General features: G+C 40.7%; 1 protein-coding gene and 1 long non-coding RNA gene across 5 annotated transcripts; one reads left to right on the top strand and one right to left on the bottom strand.

Moving 5' to 3' along the window:
* Positions 1–6619: 6619 nt before the first annotated feature.
* Positions 6620–19569, bottom strand: LOC110526002 (volume-regulated anion channel subunit LRRC8A). 4 transcript variants are annotated; one of them, XM_036980153.1, is made up of 10 exons: positions 19413–19569; positions 18483–18608; positions 15959–16011; positions 15341–15420; positions 13535–13679; positions 12207–13373; positions 11647–11940; positions 11240–11464; positions 10661–10951; positions 6620–10329 (listed from the first exon to the last, which is right to left on the bottom strand). In XM_036980153.1, the coding sequence occupies exons 5-10, from the start codon at positions 13670–13672 to the stop codon at positions 10054–10056; spliced, it is 2391 nt and encodes a 796-aa protein (XP_036836048.1). In that variant the 5' UTR covers positions 13673–13679; positions 15341–15420; positions 15959–16011; positions 18483–18608; positions 19413–19569; the 3' UTR covers positions 6620–10053. The 4 variants fall into 4 exon arrangements, with proteins under 4 accessions (XP_036836048.1, XP_036836047.1, XP_021462250.1 ...); XM_036980152.1 differs by lacking the exon at positions 15959–16011; XM_021606575.2 differs by lacking the exons at positions 15341–15420; positions 15959–16011 and having other exon boundaries at positions 12210–13373.
* A 5343-nt stretch (positions 19570–24912) lies between these two features.
* Positions 24913–25748, top strand: LOC118965079. The gene is made up of 3 exons (XR_005052415.1): positions 24913–25049; positions 25272–25319; positions 25481–25748. It is a non-coding gene; the product is annotated as an uncharacterized LOC118965079 (long non-coding RNA).
* Positions 25749–25967: the final 219 nt, after the last annotated feature.

Genomic DNA, 25967 nt, shown 5'->3' on the forward strand with positions numbered 1-25967 from the left:
TTGAGGACTTGTGAAGCGTCTGTTTCTCAAACTAGACACTAATGTACTTACCTCTTCCTCAGTTGTGCACCGGGGCCTCCCGCTCCTCTTTCTATTCTGGTTAGGGCCAGTTTGTGCTGTTCTGTGAAGGGTGTAGTACACAGCGTTGTACAATATCTTCAGTTTCTTGCCAATTTCTTGCATGGAAAAGCTATAATTTCTGAGATCAAGAATAGACTGATGAGTTTCAGAGGAAAGTTATTTGTTTCTGGCCATTTTGAGCCTGTAATCGAACCCACAAATGCTGATGCTCCAGATACTCAACTAGTCTAAAGAATGCCAGTTGTATTGCTTCTTTAATCAGACAACAGTTTTCAGCTGTGCTAACATAATTGCAAAAGAGTTTTCTATTTATCAATTAGCATTTTAAAATGATAAACTTGGATTATCTAACACAACGTGCCATTGGAACACAGGGGTGACTGTTGCTGATAATGTGGCTCTGTACGCCTATGTAGATATTCCATAAAAAACCTGCAGTTTCCACCTACAATAGTAATTTACAACATTAACAATGTCTACACTGTATTTCTCATCAATTTTATTTTATTTTAATGGACAAAAAAATAGCTTTTCTTTCAAAAACAAGGACATTTCCAAGTGACCCCAAACTTTTGAACGGTAGTGTATATGGAGACAGCACGTGGAGATGATGTTACAGGGCTCGATACTGATGTCTCTGAATGGAGAGAGACCTGGCACTCTGCATTAACATTTTACTTGACACAACCTTTACTTGTATTGAATTTTTTATGATTCAATTGAATGGTATCAGTCTATATGGGGAGGAGAAACCCTGTGTAATTATATGATAAGGAAACTCCTGTTGTATAAAGGACACCACACAGCAAGGTATGACCACTCTGACATGTTTGCCAAGGTAGCCACATTACCACCAGACAAAATGTAGACAGAAGCAGTGTTCTGCTAATATAACAATGTGCACCTTTCATCTTTCCTGGTCCAAGGGACCAGCCGATACAGATACTGTGCCTATGGTATTATGTAAAGGGTTGTTTATTCTACATGGACCTGTTACTACATTTTAATATCTACATAAATTCAGCAATTGCATTCTTCTCATATTACTCTGTGCTTCTACATCTGCATTGCTTGCTGTTTGGGGTTTTCTACATCTGCTCATGTAAAAAGAGCTTTATAAATCAATTATTCAAAGGTCATTTGATTGCTGTTTTGTTTCATCTTGTGTTTGATTGTTGTGTTGCTGTGATCAGGGCACCCTTGTGAATGAGACCCTGATCTCAATGGGTTTTTTCCCTGAATAAATAAAGAATGAATAAATAACAAAAATCTTCCCCTGGCATCTCACCATACATCTTCCTGTAGTTATTAACCTGCAGGAGGTTTGTTTGTTGTGATGGAGTGGGGGGAAACTGCTGCAGGGGAAGTTCTGACAGATGGGTGTGTATTGGTGGTGTCAAGGAGACACCCAAAAAACACCCACATCAAACCACACCCCAAGCTAACTCACGTTTGGCTTCTGTCACGGCCGCCAGCATTTCTTGAGGAGCAAGCTAAAAAGATTGAGGCCAAATCAGCTGGGGGCAGTTCCCCGTTAAAAAAAACCTCCAAATATCTTATAATTTCCATTCTGAGAGCGTTAATAAAACCTCCCATGAAAACTTTCAAGGAACCAGAGTCAAATGTTCTCAGAACCTTCTTGCAACTTAAAAATAAACATTCCCAGAACAGGCAAAATGTTCACGTCTGTTACCAGTAAGGAGTATATGGCTTCGTTCCCACCACCAGTTTGAAACGAACTCCACAACTTCCAAGGAACCAAATGTGCTAGCTGGTACAGCTACTCCAAGTAGAAGCACGCTCTTTCAACTTGCTTGTAGTCTTGTTTTCTCCATACATTTTCCCTTACTTAGAGAACATCCCTGGTCACCCCTACTGCCTCTGATCTGACGGACTCACAAAAAAACACATGCTTTGTTTGTAAATTATGTCTGAGTGTTGAAATGTGCCCCCGGCTATCCGTAAATAAATAAAACAAGAAAATGGTGCAGTCTGGTTTGCTTAATATAAGGAATTTGAAATTATTTTTACATTTACTTTTTATTTAAGTACATTTAAAAAAATACATTTACTTTTGATACTTAAGCATATTTAAAACCAAATACTTTTAGACATTTACTCAACTAGTATTTTACTGGGTGACTTTCACTTCTACTTTAGTCTTGTTCATTGAATGTTTCAATCATACTTTTAATAACACTGCTAGCTAAGGTTAACTGTTTTGAACTCCCAAGCACAGACAGGACACCAGGCTTCCTGTGTGCCTCCAGAGCCCAGTACGCCCTGTTCCTCCTCTCCGCACTCGCCCTGAGGTGTGTGTCCCCAGACCGGTACCACCAGTGCCGGCACCACGCACCAGGCCCCCAGTGCGCCTCCAGGATCCAGTACGCCCTGCTCCTCGCACTCGCCATGAGGTGCGTGTCCCCAGCCTGGTACCACCAGTGCCGGCACCACGCACCAGGCCTATAGTGCGCCTCGGCAGTCCAGTACGCCCTGTTCCTGCTCCTCGCACTCGCCCTGAGGTGCGTGTCCCCAGCCTGGTACCACCAGTGCCGGCACCACGTACCAGGCCCCCAGTGCGCCTCCAGGATCCAGTACGCCCTGCTCCTCGCACTCGCCATGAGGTGCGTGTCCCCAGCCTGGTACCACCAGTGCCGGCACCACGCACCAGGCCTATAGTGCGCCTCGGCAGTCCAGTACGCCCTGTTCCTGCTCCTCGCACTCGCCCTGAGGTGCGTGTCCCCAGCCTGGTACCACCAGTGCCGGCACCACGCACCAGGCCTACAGTGCGGCTCGGCAGTACAGAGCGTCTGGTGACAGTACCCAGTCCGGGGCCTCCGGCGACGGGCCACAGTCCGGGGCCTCCGGCGACGGGCCACAGTCCGGGGCCTCCGGCGATGGGCCACGGGTCAGTGCTACAAGAGCAGACTTAGGGTAAAGAAGGGGGGCGGCGTCCAGACCCAGAGCCGCCACCGAGGTTAGATGCCCACCCAGACCCTCCCATATAGGTTTAGGTTTGCGGCCGGGGAGGGGGGTGGTACTGTCAAGACCTGACCTTAGTTACCTTTGTTTACGTCAGGGTGTGACGAGGGTGGTATATGTGTTTGTGTATTGCCTAGGGTTTTTTGTATGGCTATGGGGTTTTGGTATGTCTAGGTATATGTAGGTCTATGGTGGCCTGAATTGGTTCCCAATCAGAGACAGCTGTTTATCGTTGTCTCTGATTGGGGATCCTATTTAGGTTGCCATTTTCCATTTTGGTTTTGTGGGTTATTGTCTGTGTAGTTGCATGTCAGTACTCGTGTCGCATAGCTTCACGTTCGTTTTGTATAGTTTGTTCAGTGTTTATTCTTCCTTAAAAGAAGAATGTATTATCCCGCTGCGCTTTGGTCTAATCATTACAACGAACGTGACACGCAAACAAGTTTGGAGCTTAAAGCATGAAACGCACAGAGAATCTCACTGCCAACAGGTACTTATCTCAGTGGCAAGGAACTTCCCTTGTTAAAACAAAAGCGGTACCTGCTGGGTGCCGACCAATGTATATAAACCCTGGAATGCTATGTATTGGCCATTGAGAGGCTTTGAAGCCACCGCTAGGCCATATTGGCACTCACCAGTAGGAGCAGTCCTCCATAGGAATGAATGGAATTCTACAGCATTTACATTAAATGTTTCAAGAACAAAATTACATGTATTTAAAAAAAAAATGTATTGGTGTATGTCTTGTTTTGCACACTTTGTACAAAATAATAAAATGCAGTACTACAGGATATTTCTTAACGTAGCTCTTTATTAGCTAGCTATAACTGGCATGTTCACGTATTGCCAACCAGGATCAAACTGCCCATGACCTAACCATTTGGGTGGTCTTAACCAATCATAGCACAGTATGATATGGAGGTAAAATGCATCCAATTACAATTCAGTATGTTTACACATATGAATATTACAGTGTAGTAATCTAAAAAACGATATACTTTAAGGAAAATGTTATACCTTTTAAACATTTTGTATTGGTATGTTTAGGTCACATAATATAATTTCAAAGTGTGCATAAAGGTGTCTGTAATATAATAAATGTGGTAAAAACTAACGTAGACTTTAATAAATGCATTTGTTTTATTTTTTACAATGGTGTGGAAGTGCCAAGATGGAGGCACCGTGGCTTCAACACAACACCCCCTATCAGAGACCTAGTGTGTATATATAAATCATTGGTACTGACCCAGTAGTAAGGAACCTACCGACTCTAGATTGCAGAATCTTTGAACTTCCGAGTTGGTTTAACGTTGGACCAGAGCAAACTTTAGCAAGACAGCTAACAAGCTTGTTTGTGCAGAGTAGCACTAGAATTAAAAACACATCTTACCTTTTTGTAGTTAATAAATCCAATGTGAAACGTGATAACTATAGTATCCTTAACTAGCATTGAAAAGGTTAATCCATTCTTCTCTAATTAAACATCTCTCCCTAATTTCTGAATTATGCTTGTAACATCATCCGTAGGCTACAGTAATTTATGCTTCAGAGGGGAGGGGCAGCTAGCCTACACACATGCACACCCATAGGAAAAGATTTCTAGCTGGCAGGGAGATGCTGGAATAAGTTTCTGAGTGACAGTGAGGGCTTTGCATAGGTGCTTTTTTGTGATTTTTGTGGGACTGGAAAAAAAATTCTGGAATGTAAAAGAACGTTATTAACCAGTTTCCATGCTTTTAAAATAATGGTTCTGTTCCAGAACAGTATAGATCACTTTCATTTTCAGTTCCTCAAATAATTTAGTTATTTTCCAGTTTTCGGTTCTGTTCCCTGAACCGGTTCCGACCCTTGATTCCTATGGATGACTGCTCCTACTGGGGTGTACCATTATGGCTGACTGGCGACTTCAAACCTTCTCAATGGCCAATACATAGCATTAGCAATCAAGGGATTATATAGATTATTGGGTCTTTGTTGTGTGAACACCAAAGAGATTAACTGCCGACACTGTTCAGAGGTGCCAAGTACTGTCAGCAGGCAAATGTTTGACAATCCTACAAAAGTGTCTGAGTTTTAAATCAAATGAATAGGCGCGAGACCACAAACTCTCATGTGTTCTTTTCTTTTTACAGGTGATCAAATGTTTTTCTATTGCTGAGAACCATTGCTGCATTTACTAAACATCTTTGAAGTAAACAGTTTTAATCAATACCTTGTTTTACTATGTTATATTTAGCCTGGCACTGCCAGTAGCTCTGTGACAGTAACAGGACTACACCCTGTTTTGGAGTTCAGAGCTGAACCGATGGTGCTATGATGCAAAGACAACTACTGCCGCAACTCAAACTGATTCACAGATAGAGGAATATAAATACATATTTAGAACGTATATCTCAAGCTCTAGCAGCTAGCATATTTGGTTGTGGGAGTGTACATTTTTGGTTTCCTACTGCTTTTGGTAACAAACCCATAGCTTTTCTGACCGGTAAATCTGAATGTTCTGGGAACGACACTTTTTTGGTTGCAGGAAGGTTCTGAGAACATTTTACTCTGGTCCCTAAACACTTTCTGGGGTGGTTTTTATTGATGTTCTGAGAATGGAAATTATAGGTTATTTGAAGGTAATTAATGAACATTCTGGGAATCTTTGGGAACCAAATGTAAAGGTTATTTGGAGTTTTTTTAAATAACTTCCTTAAAACTTTCACTAAATGTTACAATTAGACTTTTAATAACACTGCTTGCTTAACTGTTTTGAACTCCAAGCACAGACAGGACATATGGAAAGGAATTTGCTTAGGCATTAATTATGCAAACACATTCCTTTTGTATTGTGGCATTGGTGTCAGTGAGATTCCAAACCTATGATATTTTGCTCTCTAGCCATTGAATTAGTCCACTGTGCCACCAGTATGGAGCTAGCATGCTATGTTATTTTTTACTCATGCAAAGCTGTTCATTTCAGTATATTCAAACAGACCCCATTTCAAAGGAAACAAGCACTCATTAAGGTCAGGTGTGACCAATTAGTGGGTGCAGCCAACACACCTGAACACATTTAACAAGATCAAGGATAGTGTTGTGTTGGCTCTGAGAAGCGAATGCAAATGTTTTTAAATAACATTCTTCGAACGTTCTCTGAATGTTACTGTGGTGGGTTTTATCGAAAGTTTTCTTAAAACATGACTTCAAATAGAACCATAACGAAACCAGCAGAAAACATTGAAGTACTTAAATTCTCACAGAAGAACATTCTCTTAACGTTCTCAAACTATATGAAAACATGTCAAACCACTTGGCGAAGGTTCCAAGAACATTACCCCAAAAATAGGGAAAATTAAAGGAAACGTTCTGTTAAAGTAATGAAACACCATGAAAATAATGTTTTTGTCAAGTTCCTTACATGTGCTGAGTGACACCTTTGGTTCTCTCTGTACACAAAGTACAAAATGTTCAAACGTCCAATTAGAAAATCTGAAATCTCTTTTTCAAAATAGTAATTTCATGACCATAGAAAGCCTCTTGATTCAGGAAACAAATGGTAAAATGAGACCAGTATGTGCATAATTACATTTATTATACTATAATTTCATAACAGGAATGAAAGAGTAAAGGAGGGGAATGGTGATCATGCTTAAGGGGATAATTAGGATTAGACACAGTTCACAACATTCATGTCATTTAAACAAAATAGCAAAGTTATTGTCCAAAAGTGCTGAACTATCTTTTTTAAATAAATGTCATACTGCTGCTACACTACTGACTGCTAGTCACTGTGTCTGAATGAAAAGTTAAACTGGGGTTGTCAGTCAACAAAGTAATGAGATTTAAAAACAATAGTGTCAAAATGACATGTTGGAAAGGATGACAAATAAGATTAAAAACAGAACTACATGAAACATACTTTCCTTCCATACTCTTAATTCAAGTGAGAACCAAAAGAAACCTTTAACATTGTTAAATCGGTGTTTCAGAATGTAACTAACAGAAGACATAGAAATGAATTGCCCCATGTGATGTATGATTTCAGATTTATTTTATTAAAAGTTCGACAATTTCGAACCAGCAATTCATATTATATTAAATGCTAATAAAAACCAGAAAACATTTTAAAAAGTATAGAAATATAAAAATGTGTGGTATAACAACTGTTAAATTAACATCAAAATATTGAGTGGAATAAACAAAAATGTCAACAAAAGGAGGATAAAATTGAATGGCAATTTCCTGAGGTTTTGGTGTACTGTACTAATAGCTGTCAACACTGAAGAAAAATGGAATGTCTAAGTGCGACTGTTCTTCAAATTAATATCATGAAGTATTGCTTGCATTTCATTTACCACTCAATAAACCTACCTAAAAATAGTGGCTTCAATAAGATTGATTTAGTGAGTTAGGCTAGTGAGTAGATAAAAAAATATTTAAATGGGTTTCCTTGGGATTACACATTGATTCACAGACTTCAACAAACACCCCGCGCACCAAATGCAGTTTCCATATTGATATTCTTCATATTCATATTGATATTCTTCAAGACACCCCACGCTTGATGATGGGCAGGACTCATCTAGGGTCGGTTTCCTAGACAGATTCAGCCTCGTCATGGAAAAAAAAAACTCTTTCAAATTAGAATTTCCATTGAGACGGAGAATGTTTTTTGGTCCTAGACTAGGCTTAATCTGGTCTTTACTGTTAGTCTTGTCTCACTTTCTATGTAATCTAGCATTAATATGTACATAATTCCATTATAACATGCATAATGTCACTGAAAATACACCATGAAATTAGAGTTGATTGTCTACGCCAGCATTGCTGAGGACATTTGCATTGCATCATAACCTCCAATAACATAAATAGCCTACACATTGTGCTTTTTGTGCATTTGTCCGACGGTGTAATACAAGACTATCCTCTTACTGTAGATGAGATGATTTCATCCATCTAGTGCAATATATGTTTAATAAATCCCTTTAAATCTTCTTGACTTCTTATTCACATCTCTCCTCCCATTAACTGACATGTGAAAATGTCCATGTATTGCCTATTTAAAAGAATCCCTTTTTCGGGGATCATACTGTATTAACCTTTGGCTAGAAGGAGCAAAGGTAGTACTGTAGCAGTTAGTGATTGACATACAATCCCAAGTTTACATAGCGATAGCCAGCTATCATTCCTATGATGCATTTGTTGTACTTTTGTAAAAAGACCATATTTTGTTAATCTTGTCTTCATCCATAGTAATGCTCATTGCAGCTGTGTTATAATCCACGTTTCTGATGACAAGCAGGCTCCTCTTATTCATGTGTTTTGCTGTGTCAGAGGAATGCATTGACCTTGCATACCTCCCTAAAAGCTGTTGGAGTTTAAACATTTTACAGAAAATTAATAGCTCAATTGATAGCGACAGAATCACACATATTAGATTACTTCCCAAGCAAAGTACATTTTTTTGTCTCGTCAGCTATAGAAGGTTGTAGCTCAGACTCAATGTCATAGAGACAAACCAAATACATCCCCATATGCATCGGAGTCTCGTCTTTCCCATGTATTTTACAGCTTGATTCTAGCATAAAGCATCACGGACTAAAGCACCATTATAGATTGCGTTATATAATAGGGTCCGTTTTATTTTCTTAAAAATAAAAGGGTAGGTCTATGCTTTTTGCCATTTTCTTTAACAAAAGGTATGGCATACTCTCACATACCTGCTCAATTCGAGGCGTGGTTTTCACTTAACACACCAAGCACTTCACTGACAGATGCTTTTAAAGAGTGCAGGGTTGATGGAGGAACTGGCCGAGAAAAATCTATTTATAACATCCTATGATTTCATCTGTCAAACAGGTAGGCCTACCTCTTTTTCTTAAATAGGAAGAAATAGGCTCCAACACAAAGCCCTCTTGTTAGTAAAGTCAAATTAAAATGAAGACTTGAAATGAATTAGGCCTACTCAAATTAGCCGGAATTAAAAATTATTTTCAGAAGATATCTGACTCACCTCCTGAACTGCCACATTGCACAGCCATTGGTTAGATAGCACAAACAGGTTTTGGTCAGCAAGAGCAGGGCAGGGTTCTTGACTGGAATATCCATTGCAGTGTAGTCTAGTTTAAATTTACACCATCAGAACAGCGCAAAACATTCAGGAAGTTCATTTTCTTACAAATATAACTTTGCCTTGTGCTTTTCCAAGCATGCACTTCATATAGCCTAGGCCTATAAGCAATGGATCATTTGATTGGGATCACAGCAAATAGACTATAGGTCACTTGAAATTGGGTGCCCAAAGGAGAATAAGGGTTTTGGGGCAGCATCGGGCACACATCGTTATATAGTAAGCAACTCATTCTAAAACCGAGAAAACATCATTTGATCAATTACAGGACTCAATAAAAAATAAATAATACTAAACCCTCCCCACACCTGAAATATAAAAAGCATGGCCCTGAGGCCTTCCCCCATTTTTCTCCATAGCCCCGTTCCGTACATCTCCAAACATCCCGTAGCACCCTAGAGAATCTGGATCAAGGGTAGTCTACTGCATTGTGTTATATAAATGGGTTACGATACGATATGACAGGATAATATACCCTGTCTGAATGACAATAACACTGCCCACCAGAAAATGCATCTGCTGGCTAATTATTTAAGTCCTTTCTCGTACAGGAATATTGCATTTGCATTTTGCAATCTCATATGCAACACATCTGATCTCATTCAATCCACACACATCTTGTAAAACTTAACACTTTTCCTTACCAATGTCCCTTTTACAACGGCATTTCACAACTGTTACTGCAGGAAAAAAGTAGCATGGCGGTGGGACATTAGCATAGATTCCCTTGAAAAGCAGCCCTGCAGTAGAGTACAGTCAAAGTGAGCAGGTCCTGCTCGGTTAGCGTGCTGTCTGGGTCTGTGTAGTCCTCCCCAGCCCTCCAGGGGCCCTGGCTGTTTCAACGGAGTGAACATCCACCTCCAACCCCCATCTGTTCAGGCCGTCTCCTTGTCCACCTTCCACAGCTGCTCCTTCACCTCGGTGGGCAGGGTGTTGAAGAGGTCCTCCTCCACCACCAGGCCCGTCCTCTTCAGCTGCTTGCACTCCCCCAGCTCTACGGGCAGACATTCCAGCCTGTTCCCCCTCAGCTCCAGCTGGATCAGCCCCGTCAGCTCCCCGAAGCGTGATGGCAGAGACGTCAGGCAGTTATTCCCCAGGTTCAGAGTACGGAGCTTCTTACACTGGAACAGCTCATTGGGCAGGGTCTCGATCTAAACGCGGTAGAAGTAGAAAAAAGGGAGAAGTCGGATAGAGAGATAATATCAGATGGATATGTGACAAACACTGCAATGTGTAAAACTGTAATTATCAGACAAAACATCTGGAGTTAAACCTAGTTATTACAGACTAAGAAAACCCAATCAAATAAATGAAACACAAATCACTGTGTTAATGCAATTTGATTCAGTTCTCAGATAAGTAAACACAACTACAGTACAGACAACACATTCCTCATAAATAATGAATCCAGAATAAATTGTATTTAAAACCCATCAGAAATGTCTAGTACAACAAACCAAAGCTGAAAATGAAAGCACTAACTCTGTTGGCTGTGACTGCCAGGTACTGGAGGTTCTGCAGGTACCCCACGTCTGCTGGGATGTAGGTGAGGTTGTTATGGCTCAGGTCCAGGAAGCGTAGCTTACGACAATAGAAAAGCTGACTGGGGATGTTATCAATCTTATTCCTGTTCAGATAGAGCCTCTCCATGTTGTTGAGGGTGCCGATCTGGATGGGAATGTAGGCAATCTGGTTGTACCAGAGTTTAAGGCAGACCAGACGGTGCAGGTGCTGGAAGCTGATGATCTCCTCGATAGTCTTCAGATTGTTGTCCTTCAATGATGACAATAATAATAGATTTTATTCATACTTTTCAAAACACCCCGTGCCAGTTTCCTTGACACAGATTAAGCTTAGCCCTGAACAACAACAAAAAAGATTCAAAATGAGAATCTCCACTGAGCATGGTTTTAAGTGCAGGACTATAATTAATGTGTCCGGGAAACCAAAGTCACTTTACATAATTAAATCAGCAAGATGGACTAAAAACAAGAAAAATCACATATTTGCGAGAACACATAAAAGTACACTGAACGTAACAAACAGCAATGACAAACTTACCTTGAGGTCAATCTCCTGCAGGTTGTGCAGGCTGAAGATGGAGTGTGGGATGCGTTCCAGATCACAACGTATCAGCTCCAGTTCTGTCAGGTTCACCATCTTCTTCAGGCTGTTGAGAACCATCAGCTTGGTGCCCTCGTTGTTAACTGAGAGCTTCTGGAGGTGCACCCCCACATCCGTCACCACCTGAGGTAGCTTGGTCAAGTTGCTCTTTAGCCGGAGGACCTTAATAATAAATGCATTTAAATTTATATAGCATTTTTATAGTGTTAGAGAAAACTCAAAGCGCTATGTACGTAGACTGAAAAAAATACAAGGCAGTTAAAATAACAATAATAGGTGTTAAAAAAATGCGTCACTGATAAGGACTATCGATGAGTGTGCTAGTCTGTAAAAGTTAATTTTACCTTGAGCCTCTTCAGCTCCCGTAGCCCATCAATAACAATATATCGATTGTTCTCTGCGCTCAGGTTCCCCGTCAAGTGCAGCTCGCTCAAGTTCTTCAAACTATAGATCCACAGAGGGATCTCCTTGATGTCTGTGAATTTGATGTGGAGGGACTTGAGGTTCTCCCTGAGGAAGGCCAGGGCCGGAGCCTCAATCTTAGCAGGGGTGTGGTATAGCCACATCTCCTTCAGGTTGACCAGCTGGGCGATGATGGGAGGGATGGTGATGTCTGGGATGAGCTCCAGCTTCAGCACCTAGAATATCATCAATAATAATAAAAATAATAAATTTGGGCCGAAAGCCCAACAAACTGAAATGACCCACACAGGCAAGAGCAATGTGCGAGTTTCTGTTTCTATCATCTAATTATTCCCATACACCTGCAACAAGCTGACTCATATGTGCGAGTGCTTTCCTAAAGTGTACAACAAATCAAAGTTGCTACAGTGTGGACATATATTTTTTTGTGTGACAAAAACAAGGCACAGCCAACAAGGAACACTGGTAATTCTACACAAACTACCTCCAGCTCTATCAGATCAAACACGGTGTCTGGGATGCCGCTCAGCATGAACAGGTGCAGCTCTAGCTTCTCCTGGGAGTTCTTGGTGATCCTCTGCCTCAGTTTGTCCAGAGTCCACTCATTGTTCAGGTTGAGCTGCCGCAGCTTGTTCTCGCTCACTTCAGACAGGAAGACGGCAAAGCGTTTGGAGTACAGCGGATCGTACTGGTCGATCATGTGCAGCATGAAAGCAAAGTCGTTCTTTACGTCCGGTATGTCGCTGTAACTGCTCTCCTCTCGTATCGACTCAAAGGAGTATTTCTTCAGCGAGCGCCGCAGCATCCAACAGAGGGTATACATGCAAATGAATCCATAAACCCCCACTAAGCTGATGTAGACACAAGCTAGGATCTTAAACAGCGTGGCCAGAGGATGAGCACAACGATACATTCTATACCCCGTGAGGTCCTCTAGGTCCACACTACAGTCCACGCTGAACTGAATATTGTGCACATAATACCCTGTATAGCAGATAATCAAAATAAACTTAATGACTTTGATAATAGTCTGTCGGATGTAGAGCCTGTACACAATGTCTCCTTCTTCCACGTGTATGCGGAACTTCTTCACTTTTTCGAACAAGGCCTTTGCCTGTTCACCTTCTTTCTTATCCAGGACGCCCGTCTCTGTGCGATCCACAATACCCTGCTCCAGGCGAGACTTTGTCCTTTGGAGCATGGGGACGCTAGCCTCCACATCCTCGCTGATACACGACACTTTCTTATCCATTGAGCCATTCATCTTCATCGGCTTGGGGTCGCTCTCCTCCACCACCGTCTCAGACAGAGCCCTGGTGGTCCAGGGAGAGTCAAAACACTTCAGGAGAATCGACACAAAGTGCTCCAGTTTGGAGCTAGTCCGGGGGAACTTGAACCAGAAGTTACTGCAAGCCAGGAAGATAAGCGTGTGCAGTAGCACCAGGTAGGGGAAGTACTTGGCGAACCAGTGCAGGCGGTTCTCGTAGCAGACGGCGTCTACATAGTTGTACTGGTGGCGGTCCAGGTTGTATTGGATTCCTTTGGGCTCCAACATAAGCGGGGCCGACAGGGTGGCATTGAAATACCTCCTGCAGGTCTGGTTGACCACCCACTTGCAGGGCAGGCAGATCATCTTGTCCTGAGTGACCTGTATAACGAAACGAGAGGATTTTAGATACACCGAAAATAGCAAAATAAGCATTTCATTCCTGTGCATAAAACAAATTAAGTTTAATTTGAAATGTAACATGAGCTGGACAAAAATAAGACCAAGTGCATTGGAAAAAAAGGGAATATCCGCTCACGGACCTGTAGCGTGCCCCCGAACACGGCGATCATGAGCATGACGATAGAGATGTAGTCGGTGAAGACGTCCCACCATGGCTTCAGGATACGGTAGGCAGGCTGACAGTCTACAAAGTAACGCAGCTCAGTGATGGGGATCATGGTTTACCTGGGAAGAGGAGAGTAGTATGACATACAGTATGGCCATGTTTCAAAATGCACACCTGCGTTCACCAGTTCTTTCAAAGGTGAACTTCTAAGAACACCTGAGAGAGCATACTGTCTAGAATGGAGAACGCAGTGCTTAAAATCCGTTAAATTTGAAACGTACTTCGATGTGACTGACATAAACAGGAAACCGCATCACCACGCAGTCAGCTAGCTACATTTGTTTACACAGAATCGTTCTCCTCAGTACGTTAGTGAATTAAGCTGACACCGACCAGAATCAATATTTTATGTGGGGTCCTCCTCTCACACATTACTTGGTCTGCTGCTACATCGTTGTGGACGTATGACAGGTACGCTTGAAGCAAAAAATAAATAAAAGCTAAATAAACTATTTTGCTTACGGTTTAAGAATGATTACAGTGAAACACAAATTGCCAGAATATTGAATCTAACATTACATTTCTAATGAGCAGGCTTTCAGTGCTAAATTCACACAACTATAACACCCATGCATATGATGTTCAAGCTAGCTTTGTTTTACATTCACTTTATACACTGATAACCAAATGATAGGCGATATGATGCAATACAACTAGATTAGAAGGCCACTTCATCCTAGTGTAAGCTAAATGCATTGGATACAAAACAAACACTGGCATATTAAAGGACAATGTCAACTTTAATTATATGCATGCATATCAAACAGGAATTACATTAAATAATTACACCATTGTAATATTATGAATGCCTTTCTCTCTCCTTGTAGGGAATTTGACAGATTAACTGCAGCCCCCAGATGCCAAGCCTCAAAACCAGAACTGTGGGGAGACATCAACACTTGTCATTTTTAATAAATATGGTCGCTTTTATTTGTTTTCCTGTAAATTGTAGACCACGAATAGTTGAACAAGGTGTTTGTGCAGGGCAGGAATAAAAACTTGCACACAGTGAAGTTCCCCTAGAAGAGAACTCATTGTATTTTAGAATGAGCTTCATAGGTTCCATGATAGAAAACAACATGTATGGATCTACTGTAGTGATGTTGCACACTACTTAATAAACTACTGACTAAACCCCTGGGATAGGGTGACTTTCCAGGTGGACGGCAGGTTTCCAAGTTCTTTACATGTATCTAGGTGTTAGGGTGGGATGTGCTTCAACCTGAGGAGAACAGAGCAGAAACATAAGGGGGGGGGGGGGGGGGGGGGGGATATTAACCTCACTGCTCAAATTTTTGTGCTGGGGTGAATTCGTTCTGCCGATTGTTAACGTTTCTTAAAACGGAAAGGAACCTACCTGAATTTGTCCAATAGAATCTCGTTTTAGTTTGGACTCATGATCACACCCCTGGTTCAAGATGCTGAGAAACAACTACCTTTACAAATGTGCAATGGTTTTGTAAAAAGTTTAGAATATTCATAGGCTTGATCAAGTGGTCACCGATTTACTTTTAGTTGATTATTCAACCCATTTTCTTAATATGCAAATGATGCAACACAAGAGGGGAGGGGAAAGTAACAAGAAGAAAGTTAAGACACTACATTGAACAATAATGAAAGAAAGCAAAAATAACTTGGCTGGCTAGCAGGCCTAGATTAAACAGAACAGATCTAGCTGTATTTCCCAAGTTTTTAATCAGTTGTTGTTAAAATGTCTTACCTCCAAACCATCGGGCATAACTTTAGTCCTGCCAAGCCTATGCCATGGAGTAAAATTAACGCATCAGTTGCTATCTGTCCCTGAAAACAAACGGACAAAAAACAAATTTGAATTTGTCATTAGCTGGCTAGCAAGTATAAAAATTCTGGATTTAAAAAAATAAAATAAAAACTGTCTGGATCTTCACAATTGACATATTGCCGACTTCACGATTAGTTTGTTTAGTTGCTCATCTCTAAAACAGCTGATTAGCAAGACAAGATCACTTCTAGCTACCTATGACGTCTGACGAGAGTGGCTATCAGTCTGATAAACACCAGTGTGTTCAGTGTGTTCATATGAAAGTAATTTTAACATTTTAACAATTTGTTGAATAAAAACACAAGACTTACAATTTACAAAAGTATTTCTTAATCCTCTGGAAATTGATCTCCCAAGCGGGACTTTAGTTAAGTTTACTTCTTAATTAAGAAGTAAAAAAAAAAGGTGTTGTGATAGCCTCCCCGCGAAAGGACCGAAAAAGTATGCTCCCATGCGTGCTTTATTTTCCAGACCTCCCAAGTACGCTTATGGAACTTCCGGTAAACTTAGTACATACTTGCCTTTTCACGTACTTACGTTTGGAATCACACTTGAAAAATGACAGTTGACGTCCGTACTTGCCTAATTTTCTAGATAGAACACAAGTATGAATTTTGAAACAACCTGTTTCATGATCTGTTCAAGTTCTTATGATCAAATTACAGAATAGCAAAACATTTTCTGAAATACTTGCCATTTAGAATGGTGGGCTCCACCTCCAATTTGAAATACAATAACAAAAATATGGAAAGAGCCTATTATGCCATTAAAAATGGTATGGGCATATGGAACACAGATTAGCTACTGCAATTAATAACAGGCTACATTCTTTAAGCCATTTAACACTCAAAATCAACGAAGTCTACCATTGCTTGCCTCTGGCATTATAAGAAAAAAAGAAAAGACAAGCATTCTACGTTGAATGAATGTGATGTGTACTACATAGCCAGTATTGGCAGCAACATAAATCAATGGCATCATGATAGGTCATCCATCAGAAAATACCAAATTATTCATTTGAAAGGTGTAGCAATGAAATGAAAAGACTGACAATCACGTGCATGGTCTAACACCTGAATCTCTGATGCATTACACTGGAGTTTGCTTTGCTATTGATTTCACCACTGTCAAGCAGGTCCAATTAATCTAACTCCCATAGGGCAGGTATTGGACAGCATTTTTATTACCCCGGCAAACACACACGTTGTCTCAGAAGACCAAAGTCAGTTTAGCAGTAATCTAATTTATAAGCGGTTAGATTAGTCATTTAAGTGTGGTCCACCTTGTAAATCACTTCAATTATAAAGAAAGAAACACTGACACCTTGATCAAACTGGCCCTGTGTGTGCCATCGTGCGTATGTTGATTGTCTTTCCCCACGAGACGCATGAATGACACAGAGGTTAAAACACCAAAACCAACTATATTAATTTGGGGAGAGGTCGAAGCACACATGAAACATTCATGGACATTTAGCGAGCTAATTTGTCCTGCGAGATAAACATTGGGTTGTTATTTTACCTGAAACACATTAGGTCCTTTTTAGGTGACTATTTGAGAAACCTATTTAGTTTGTTTTCTTTGATTAGTCTCTCCTCCTTCATATTCCAATCACCCACGTGGGTTAGTATGCTCGTGAAACCCAATGAGTAGATGGGAGAAGCGGGACTTGCAGCGCATCAAGCATCTCAAATAGAACCAAGATCTATTTTAGCGGCTGGCTATGGAGACGCCTGTTGCCGGGGGGAAGCAGTTTGGTTGAAATGATCGAATAACACGTATGAGTACATTTATTTTGTAGTGTAGGTAGTCTATCCTATATGCCCAGTATCATATATTTTAAAATAAGACAAACAAAATCTGGAATAAAATACAGTAGAACATTAAGTCTCCATTTGTGAAAAGCTTACAAAATATGTCTTCTCTATTTAGGTGCTAGGCCTACAACTCAAAATCTTGAAAAGTTCTATAACAGACAGGCTGAAAAACCTCAGACATTTACCATAAAAATCAAATCAAAATATCATGTGCCCTCCCCCCTCCCCCCACGTGCCACTCCCTTCCAGAACATTATCTTCACAACCGTAACACTTCTATAGAAATATCTTCCGTTTTGGCTCGTTTGGTCCAAACACAAACCAAAAGCACGACAACCACCGTGCTCTCTATTCTTAGTCGTTTCTGATAATAATACCCAGGATATTGTCTCCAGTGGCCTTGTGGAGCACCCCAGCGACCTTCAGGACAAGATCCTGTTTACCTTAGGGGCTGGAGACAGCCAGCGCTGCCTCCTCTAACACCGTACCCCGTTTCTCCTACTCTTGGATGTCTCCCTGCTGGGAGGAACATTGGCTGTGCCTCAGGCCCTCACCTAATGGCCCTTCTCCTCTCGGGATGGTCATTAGACTAGGTTATATTTTCAGGAACATGTTATTTAGTTGTTTAGAACCAGTTCCAAAAACACTGCTGCAACTATGCCAATAAAGAATAAAGTACATACAATGACGCGGTAGGATTGAAGAATCCACATGTGCTTTCTTTATCGCCAACTCTGTTATTTGCAAAGTTTTTGGAACATTATCTAAAGAACAAATTCCTGAGAATGTAGGGTACCATCACGGCCCCTCATCTGTTCAGCAAGGAAGACAGACAGAACAGACTTCCTGTGGAGATGAGAAGTCTGTCGCCTGCCTGGGCCCACCACAGCCCAGTCAGACCTCCCATATAAGTCTACTCCCACACAGAATGTCACCACAATTCAGCCCCATTCACCCTATTATGAGACCAGACATCCCATTAGAGTGCTGATAAAAAGCATTTAGTGGTAAGAATTATTTCTACAGGGCCATTATTACCACAGTTAAATCAGCACTCGTCGAGGGACTGTATCCAAATGTATAACTCAACTTCTTGTGTAATACAAAGTACACAAGCATTCTGATAAGAATACTATAGAGACAATGGAAAACTGAGTAAATAAATATATGTCTAGACAACATATCTGTGAGATTAGCCTGATTTATGTGAATTGTGCAGGTATCAAGACATCTGATGCTCTTACCACAGTGGTGGTAGTGCAGTGTTATCTGTACTCCAGTGCTTGGTGGATATCCCACTCGGTGTATGCCCAGCAATCCTCATGAGCCCAGGTTTCTTTTATCTTCATAGGAATGGGTGGTTTGCTGATCTGAAAACAAAAGAAAAAGAGAAGTGAAGAATAATTAGGACTAGTAAGCAACTCTTTCATGATGTCTGGTAGCACTGGGGTTAGTTACCTTATGTAAGTTAATACCTATCAGACAAACAGACTTTCAAATATTATATTTGTGCATAACACGAATAGCTTAAGCTTACATAAGTCTATCCCATTCCTTAAGAAAACATGTTAAGCACTTGAAGGGTGACACCATAACGTTGACTTAGCTAACAGGAGTTTATTCAGCAGTCTGATGATGTGAGATGAAGTTAGCAAAATTATATCATTTTTATTAGACTATATATAATATTACTTGTAACGACAAAATGCAATTTCTACGGTGAATAGATAGCTATCCTTTGTCTTGTCATTAAATTAGTGACAAAGCTAGCTTAGCTAACATCACCATGCTCGCTGGGCAAGTCATGCCAGATAAAACCGGTCTCTCGCATTGTTCTATCAGTGGGGTCTATGGTGCGCAGACGATTGTGAAGTTCAACTGCTAGCTAGCTATAGTCGACTGGTAATTAGCCAGTGTTTGATGTTATCATAGCAGCGATAGCGTGCATCACATTAGCTTACTACTGCAGCTAAAATAGCTAAGATGGTTAGATAGCTATATAGTTGGCTAACTTAGCTTTCTAGCTGACATTTGTCAGCATGTTAGTTAGCTAGCTAACATAGCCAGCACGCGAACGTTCAATCGACCGGCATAAGTACAAACAACTCCAGAGAATTAAGGCCTGTGTTGAATATCGTTTTAGCTAACTAGAGTCTAGTTATTAGAAAACTTACTCAGTTTGGTTACCCACAGGCTAGTTGCTAGCAGAAATACATTTTGGTGTGTCTAGCTTGTCTTCTGTTCATCTGTTGTCTTTATCAGAGCACTGCAGCCTGTACCAGTTTCCAATAGGTGGCAATAGTACGCTTTTTTGTCGCTTGTCACACCATAGAAGAAGAAACATATGCTTCTCCAGGAAATGCTCGATGGTTTTGGTTTTAGATTATCATAACCAGTGAGCTAATCCATGTTTTTAGCTGCTAACAATGCTGTCACTGAACAATTTACGGATTATGTGCACACCACAGGCTCTTCAGCATTCACATAACATTATTGGTGAACAGACAATGCGTATCTAAGGCTTCCTCTTTTTATACATTTTAAATGTATTTGTAACAAATTGTACATTTTGCAAATTCACAACCTATCATTCGAATTGTAATTCGTAACATATCACACGAAAAAATTGATCAAGGACATCCACAAATGAATACACACCATACAAAATGTAACGTATCGTACTAAATGGAGCATCTCAGATTTACGTACATAATACGAAGTGCTCTGACACCAGGTTGCCTATTCCTATCCCTTTAGTTTGCTCACACTCATTGCATTCACATGTTGTCGAGGGCAGTTGAAAAACATGGCATACACGACACCAGACCCACTAGTTCCAATTTATTTACTAGTACCAATTTAAGTCCCTCATAGGCATGTCCTCCCTCTACCTCAGCTCATTGAGCACCTCTATCTCCTGAATGTTTTGGCATTCAGGTCCAAAAAGTTACATTCTGACCACTTCTACCATGGGCAAATATGTATAGGTTTCATTCAAATCAAAAGGGTGCGATCATAAAGTAATCAAATTCAAATGGAACAACCCACATGTGAGGACCACCCTCAAAAGGAATATGCTCCCATCCCTCCTGCTAATTGGGATACTTTTGCAAATGTTTTGTTGTCTGAGTGAGGGAGATGGTGTAAATCAAGAGGACTCGATATGTTCTGAAACATGAGATGTTGAGGATTATAATAAATGCCGCTTTGATGTCATACAAGAAAACCACACACCTGTGAGTCCAAATATGCACTTAACATTTCCATATGATAAAACTCATACTATTTACGTTATCAACATTTATTATAGCTATGTTTGATGTACAGGTTCAATGATGACATGGCGTCAAACCTTGGGTTGTCCTAAACAGAATTGGCCTGTTTGTCGTATTGTGAAGAAAATTAGCTGCGGAAAAACTTTATTCTATGCAAACCAAAACGTGTTCAAAACAAAACGTGTCCTTGCTTTAGTTCCTTAATGGCACAGCTAGGAGAGCTAAAAATTAAAAAGGCAACTAATAGCTGAAGGTTCTTCTCTTGAGTAATCAATGTGCATTGAAATTGCTATGGAACTGTACAGACTTTGGAGAGGTGTGTGGCCTTGGAGACAACAGTTAGTCCTCTTACTCAAACCCCTGTAATTGCTTGGTCTTATGTTGCACCTACCCCACATTTTGTATTATTATTATGTTGCTGAATGTATCCAGAGTATTTTCAGCTTTCTTTTTCAACAAATGCTGTGAAAAGTACAGTCAATGTAAAATGCACATAATTTCAACAGTGTAATGTTTGGATTCAGTCTTGTCAGGTGAACTGTTGTGTTCTCACCTTTACATGCTGACCAAACCGGCTCCGTACTTATGGGTATTGATTTTGTCTAGCCACACCAGATGCGTTCAGGACATGCAGGTTAAAATACCAAAACCAACCGTGAACCAGCTATATTAATTTGGGGACAGGTCGAAACACACATGAAACATTCATGAACATTTAGCTAGCATTAAAGTGCATTACCACTACCAGATGGACTGGAGTGTGGCCCTCATTCATCTTTCATTCATCAAAAAGCAGTTTGGATGAAATTATTGAATAACAACATATCTGCCACGCTGATCCTCAACACAGGGGACCCTCAGGTGTTTGTGCTTAGTCCCCTCCTGTGCTCCATGTTCACCCACAACAGCATGGCCGTGCACGACTCCAAAACCTTTGCTAAGTTTCGTGACGACATGACGGTGGCAGGCCTGATCACCGATAATGTTGAGACAGCCTATAGGGAGGTGGTCAGAGACCTGGCAATGTGGTGACAGGACAACAATTTTCCCTCAACGTCAGAAAGAAAAAGGAGCTGATTTTGGACTACAGGAAACGGAGGGCCAAGCACGCCCCTATTCACACCGACGGGGCTGTAGTGAGGCTGAAAAGATTTGGCATGGGCCCTCAGATCCTCAAAAAGTTCTACAGCTGCACAATTGAGAGCATCTTGACTGGCTGCATCACCGCTTGGTACGGCAACTGCTTGGCACCCGACCGCAAGGCATGACGGAGGGTAGTGCGTACGGTGCAGTACATCACTTGGAATGAGCTCCCTGCCATCCAGGACTTCTATACCAGGCAGTGTCAGAGGAAATGGTAAAATACTCCAGCTGCCCAAGTCATAGACTGTTCTCTCTGCTACCACACGGCAAGAAGTACCGATACACCAAGTCTGGAAAGAACAAAACCCGGAACAGTTTCCACCCCCAAGCCCTAAGACTGCTAAATAGTTAGTCCGGGTAGCTATTTGGTTAACAATTTACTCGGACTATCTGCATTGAACCTTTCGCACTAAAATGTTTTGACTCTTCACATAAGCTTCTGCTTCTGTTTTTATTATCTATCCTGGTGCCTAGTCACTTTATTTCTAGTTATATGTACATATCTACCTCAATTACCTCATACCCTTGCACAATGGCTCAGTACTGGTAGCCAAGTTAGCATTACTCGTGTATTTATGATAACTTTTATTATTACATGTTATTACTTTTCAAATATCTCTATTTTCTCTCTCTGCATTGTTGTAAGCATTTCACTGTATTCTGCACCTGTTGGCAATGAAGAATGTGACGATTAAAATTTGATCTGATGAAAGAATATACACTGAGTGTACAAAACATTATGAACACCTGCTCGTTCCATGACAGACTGACCAGGTGAATCCAGGTGAGGGCTATTATCCCTTATTGATGTCACTTGTTAAATCCACTTAAAACAGTGGAGGAGACATGTTAAAGAGTGGGGGGTGCAATTCATACAGTTGAAGTCAGAAGTTTACATACACTTAGGTTGGAGTCATTAATACTTGTTTTTCAACCACTCCACACATTTCTTGTTAACAAACTAGTTTTGGCAAGTCGGTTAGGACATCTACTTTGTGCATGACATAAGTCTTTTTTTCAACAATTGTTTACAGACAGATTATTTCACTTATAATTCACTGTATCACAATTCCAGTGGGACAAAAGTTTACATACACTAAGTTGACTGTGCCTTTAAACAGCTTGGAAAATTCCAGAAAATGACGTCATGGCTTTAGAAGCTTCTGATAGGCTAATTGACATAATTTGAGTCAATTGGCAGTGTACCTGTGGATGTATTTCAAGGCCTACCTTCAAGCTCAGTGCCTCTTTGCTTGACATCATGGGAAAGTCAAAAGAAATCAGCCAAGACCTCAGAAAAAAATTATAGACCTCCACAAGTCTGGTTCATCCTTGGGAGCAATTTCCAAACGCCTGAAGGTACCACGTTCATCTGTACAAACACAAGTATAAACACCATGGGACCACTCAGCCGTCATATTGCTCAGGAAGGAGATGCGTTCTGTCTCCTAGAGATGAATGTACTTTGGTGTGAAAAGTGCAAATCAATCCCAGAACAACAGCAACGGACCTTGTGAAGATGCTGGAGGAAACGGGTACAAAAGTAAAACGTGTACGATATCAACATAACCTGAAAGGCCACTCAGCAAGGAAGAAGCCACTGCTCCTAAACCACCATAAAAAAAGCCAGACTACGGTTTAGAACTGCACATTGGGACAAAGATTGTACTTTTTGGAGAAATGTCCTCTGGCCTGATGAAACTGTTTGGCTATAATGACCATCGTTTTGTTTAGAGGAAAAAGGGGGAGGCATGCAAGCCGAAGAACACCATCACAACCGTGAAGCATGGGGGTGGCAGCATCATGTTGTGGGCATGCTTTGCTGCAGGAAGGACTGGTGCACTTCACAAAATAGATGGCATCATGAGGGAGGAAAATGATGTGGATATATTGAAGCAACATCTCAAGACATCAGTCAGGAAGTTAAAAGCTTGGTCGCAAATGGGTCTTCCAAATGGACAATAACCCCAAGCATACTTCCAAAGTTGTGGCAAAATGGCTTAAGGACAACAAAGTCAAGGTATTGGAGTGGCCATCACAAAGCCTTGACCTCAATCCTATAGAACATTTTGTGGGCAGAACTGAAAAAGTGTGTGCGAGCAAGGAGGCCTACAAACCTGACTCAGTTACACCAGCTCTGTCAGGAGGAATGGGCTAAAATTCACCCAAATTATTGTGGGAAGCTTGTGGAAGGCTACCCGGAACGTTTGACCCAAGTTAAACAAACAATTTAAAGGCAATGCTACCAAATACTAATTGAGTGTATGCAAACTTCTGACTCGCTGGGAATGTGATGAAAGAAATAAAAGCAGAAATAAATCACTCTCTCTACTATTATTCTGACATTTCACATTCTTAAAATAAAGTGGTGATCCTAACTGACCTAAAACAGGGAATTTTTACTAGGATTAAATGTCAGGAATTGTGAAAAACTGATTTTAAATATATTTGGCTAAGGTGTATGTAAACCTCCGACTTCAACTTTATCTACCTACATACAAAAGTGTGTGGACACCCCTTCAAATTAGTGGATTCGACTATTTCAGATTATTCTACCACTTGGCACTGTGCTTACGCATGCTGTGCATAAATTCACGCACACTGTCAAGCAAACGTTCATATGTGCACTTTGCATGGAAATGATCCCACACATGGTTTATGAACACATTTGTGTCTACGCACGGTTGATAAATGAGGCCCCTGGGCTCTCCAACCCTGTTCCTGGAAAGCTACTGTCCTGTAGATTTTCACTCCAACCCTCCTAATCTAGCGCACCTGATTCTAATAACTGGGGTTGGATGGAAAACCTGCAGAACGGTAGCTCTCCAGGAACAGGGTTGGAGAGCCCTAAAATAGACCCATTTTGAATGAACGATGGCACCATTTCACTTGAGTCTCTTTTCTAAAACCAATTTCATCAAATAGTATTTATGTAGCCTAACCATTTTAACAGCAATATTTGTCACAACGTATTTTACATTTACCCAGCCTTGACCCCCTAAATAGCATTCAGCAGCACAAAGCCTCCGTCAGTCCGTCTAGACTTTTAATTGGTTGTTTTTGTAGCATCCCAGACAGTTGTGGAATGTTGTGTTCCCTTCAATGTCGGAAAATGAACAGTTTGAATCCTGTCTTTTTATGTGACTGCCTGCTATCTGTGACAACCGGTGGAACGTTGTCTTCCATTCCATGTCATAAAACGAAAAGGTTGAATCAGTCATTGTAAGTGACTTCCTGCTTCTATTTCAGCTGGAGCTGAAGATCATGCACATAGAAGAGGGGACGGATAATGGGGCCAATCCTATGTTTCTTATGGAGTTGATGGAGATAACGAAGCTCTGGATGAGCCATAGCGCAAAGAAGAAACGGACAAGATAGGTGCCTCTATGAAAGGTGTGGGTTAAAATAATAATTTTACTCAGCCTACTTATTCTTCTTCATGAATATGTTGATTTGAATCTGTAGGAAGGGAGTTCAACAAAATTAATCAGTGTATTGTTTATTTTTTACAGTAATGGCTTTGATAAGCTTACGGGATGTGATTTTTGGAAATTGTACCATATTGCATTTCAATGCAAAATGTATTTAAACTTTTTTCTCCCCATTTACTTGCAGAGAAATTGAAAGACTTGACTGAACAAATAGATCCATTGCTGCACAAAGGTATGTTGCCCTCAGACACTAAAGTGTTATGTTTCTCTCCCTCCTACTCACTGTTCAGTCTTATGGTGTTAATTCAGATGCTTTCAGATGTGCTTGTGAGTCACATGGCTCAACTTTCTTTTCGTTTTTGCTCCACATACAGTTTTTTTTCTTTTCAACAGGAGAGCTTCAAGCTGCCAAAGCACTTCTCGCCCAAATGAAATACTTTGCGAGCATTGAAGACAAGGTGAAGGAAAAACTTTTAGAGCTAATGTAAACTTTGTTGACTTTGTTTTGATACTTCTTGGGTCATTTTAAAGCTGTTTTGAAAGTCTTCAATAATTCTAATAATACAATTAGTATTTATTTATTTATTATGTGCAGTATTTGTTAAGGTTTCAGGTATACTAATAAATGTCAAATATTAATAGGTTACACATTGCCATAATGTTTGTGTGATGGATCAATTATTGAGTATGTTAAAAATATTATATTATATGAAAAGCTTTTAAAGAATACCGTCACAACATTGGAGGGTTAAGCTGGTGTAGTAAAAGACATGCTCCGGTACTTGGTGACTAAGAAAGTATTTTTAAACCTCTCACTTTGGGAAGTGACTGTTTTCTTGTGCCTTTTTCCCTACATTTCTCCCCACGTGGGCCAGCCCCT

This window comes from Oncorhynchus mykiss, chromosome 6 (genome assembly GCF_013265735.2).
Source record: "Oncorhynchus mykiss isolate Arlee chromosome 6, USDA_OmykA_1.1, whole genome shotgun sequence".
Taxonomy (NCBI): Eukaryota; Metazoa; Chordata; class Actinopteri; order Salmoniformes; family Salmonidae; genus Oncorhynchus; species Oncorhynchus mykiss.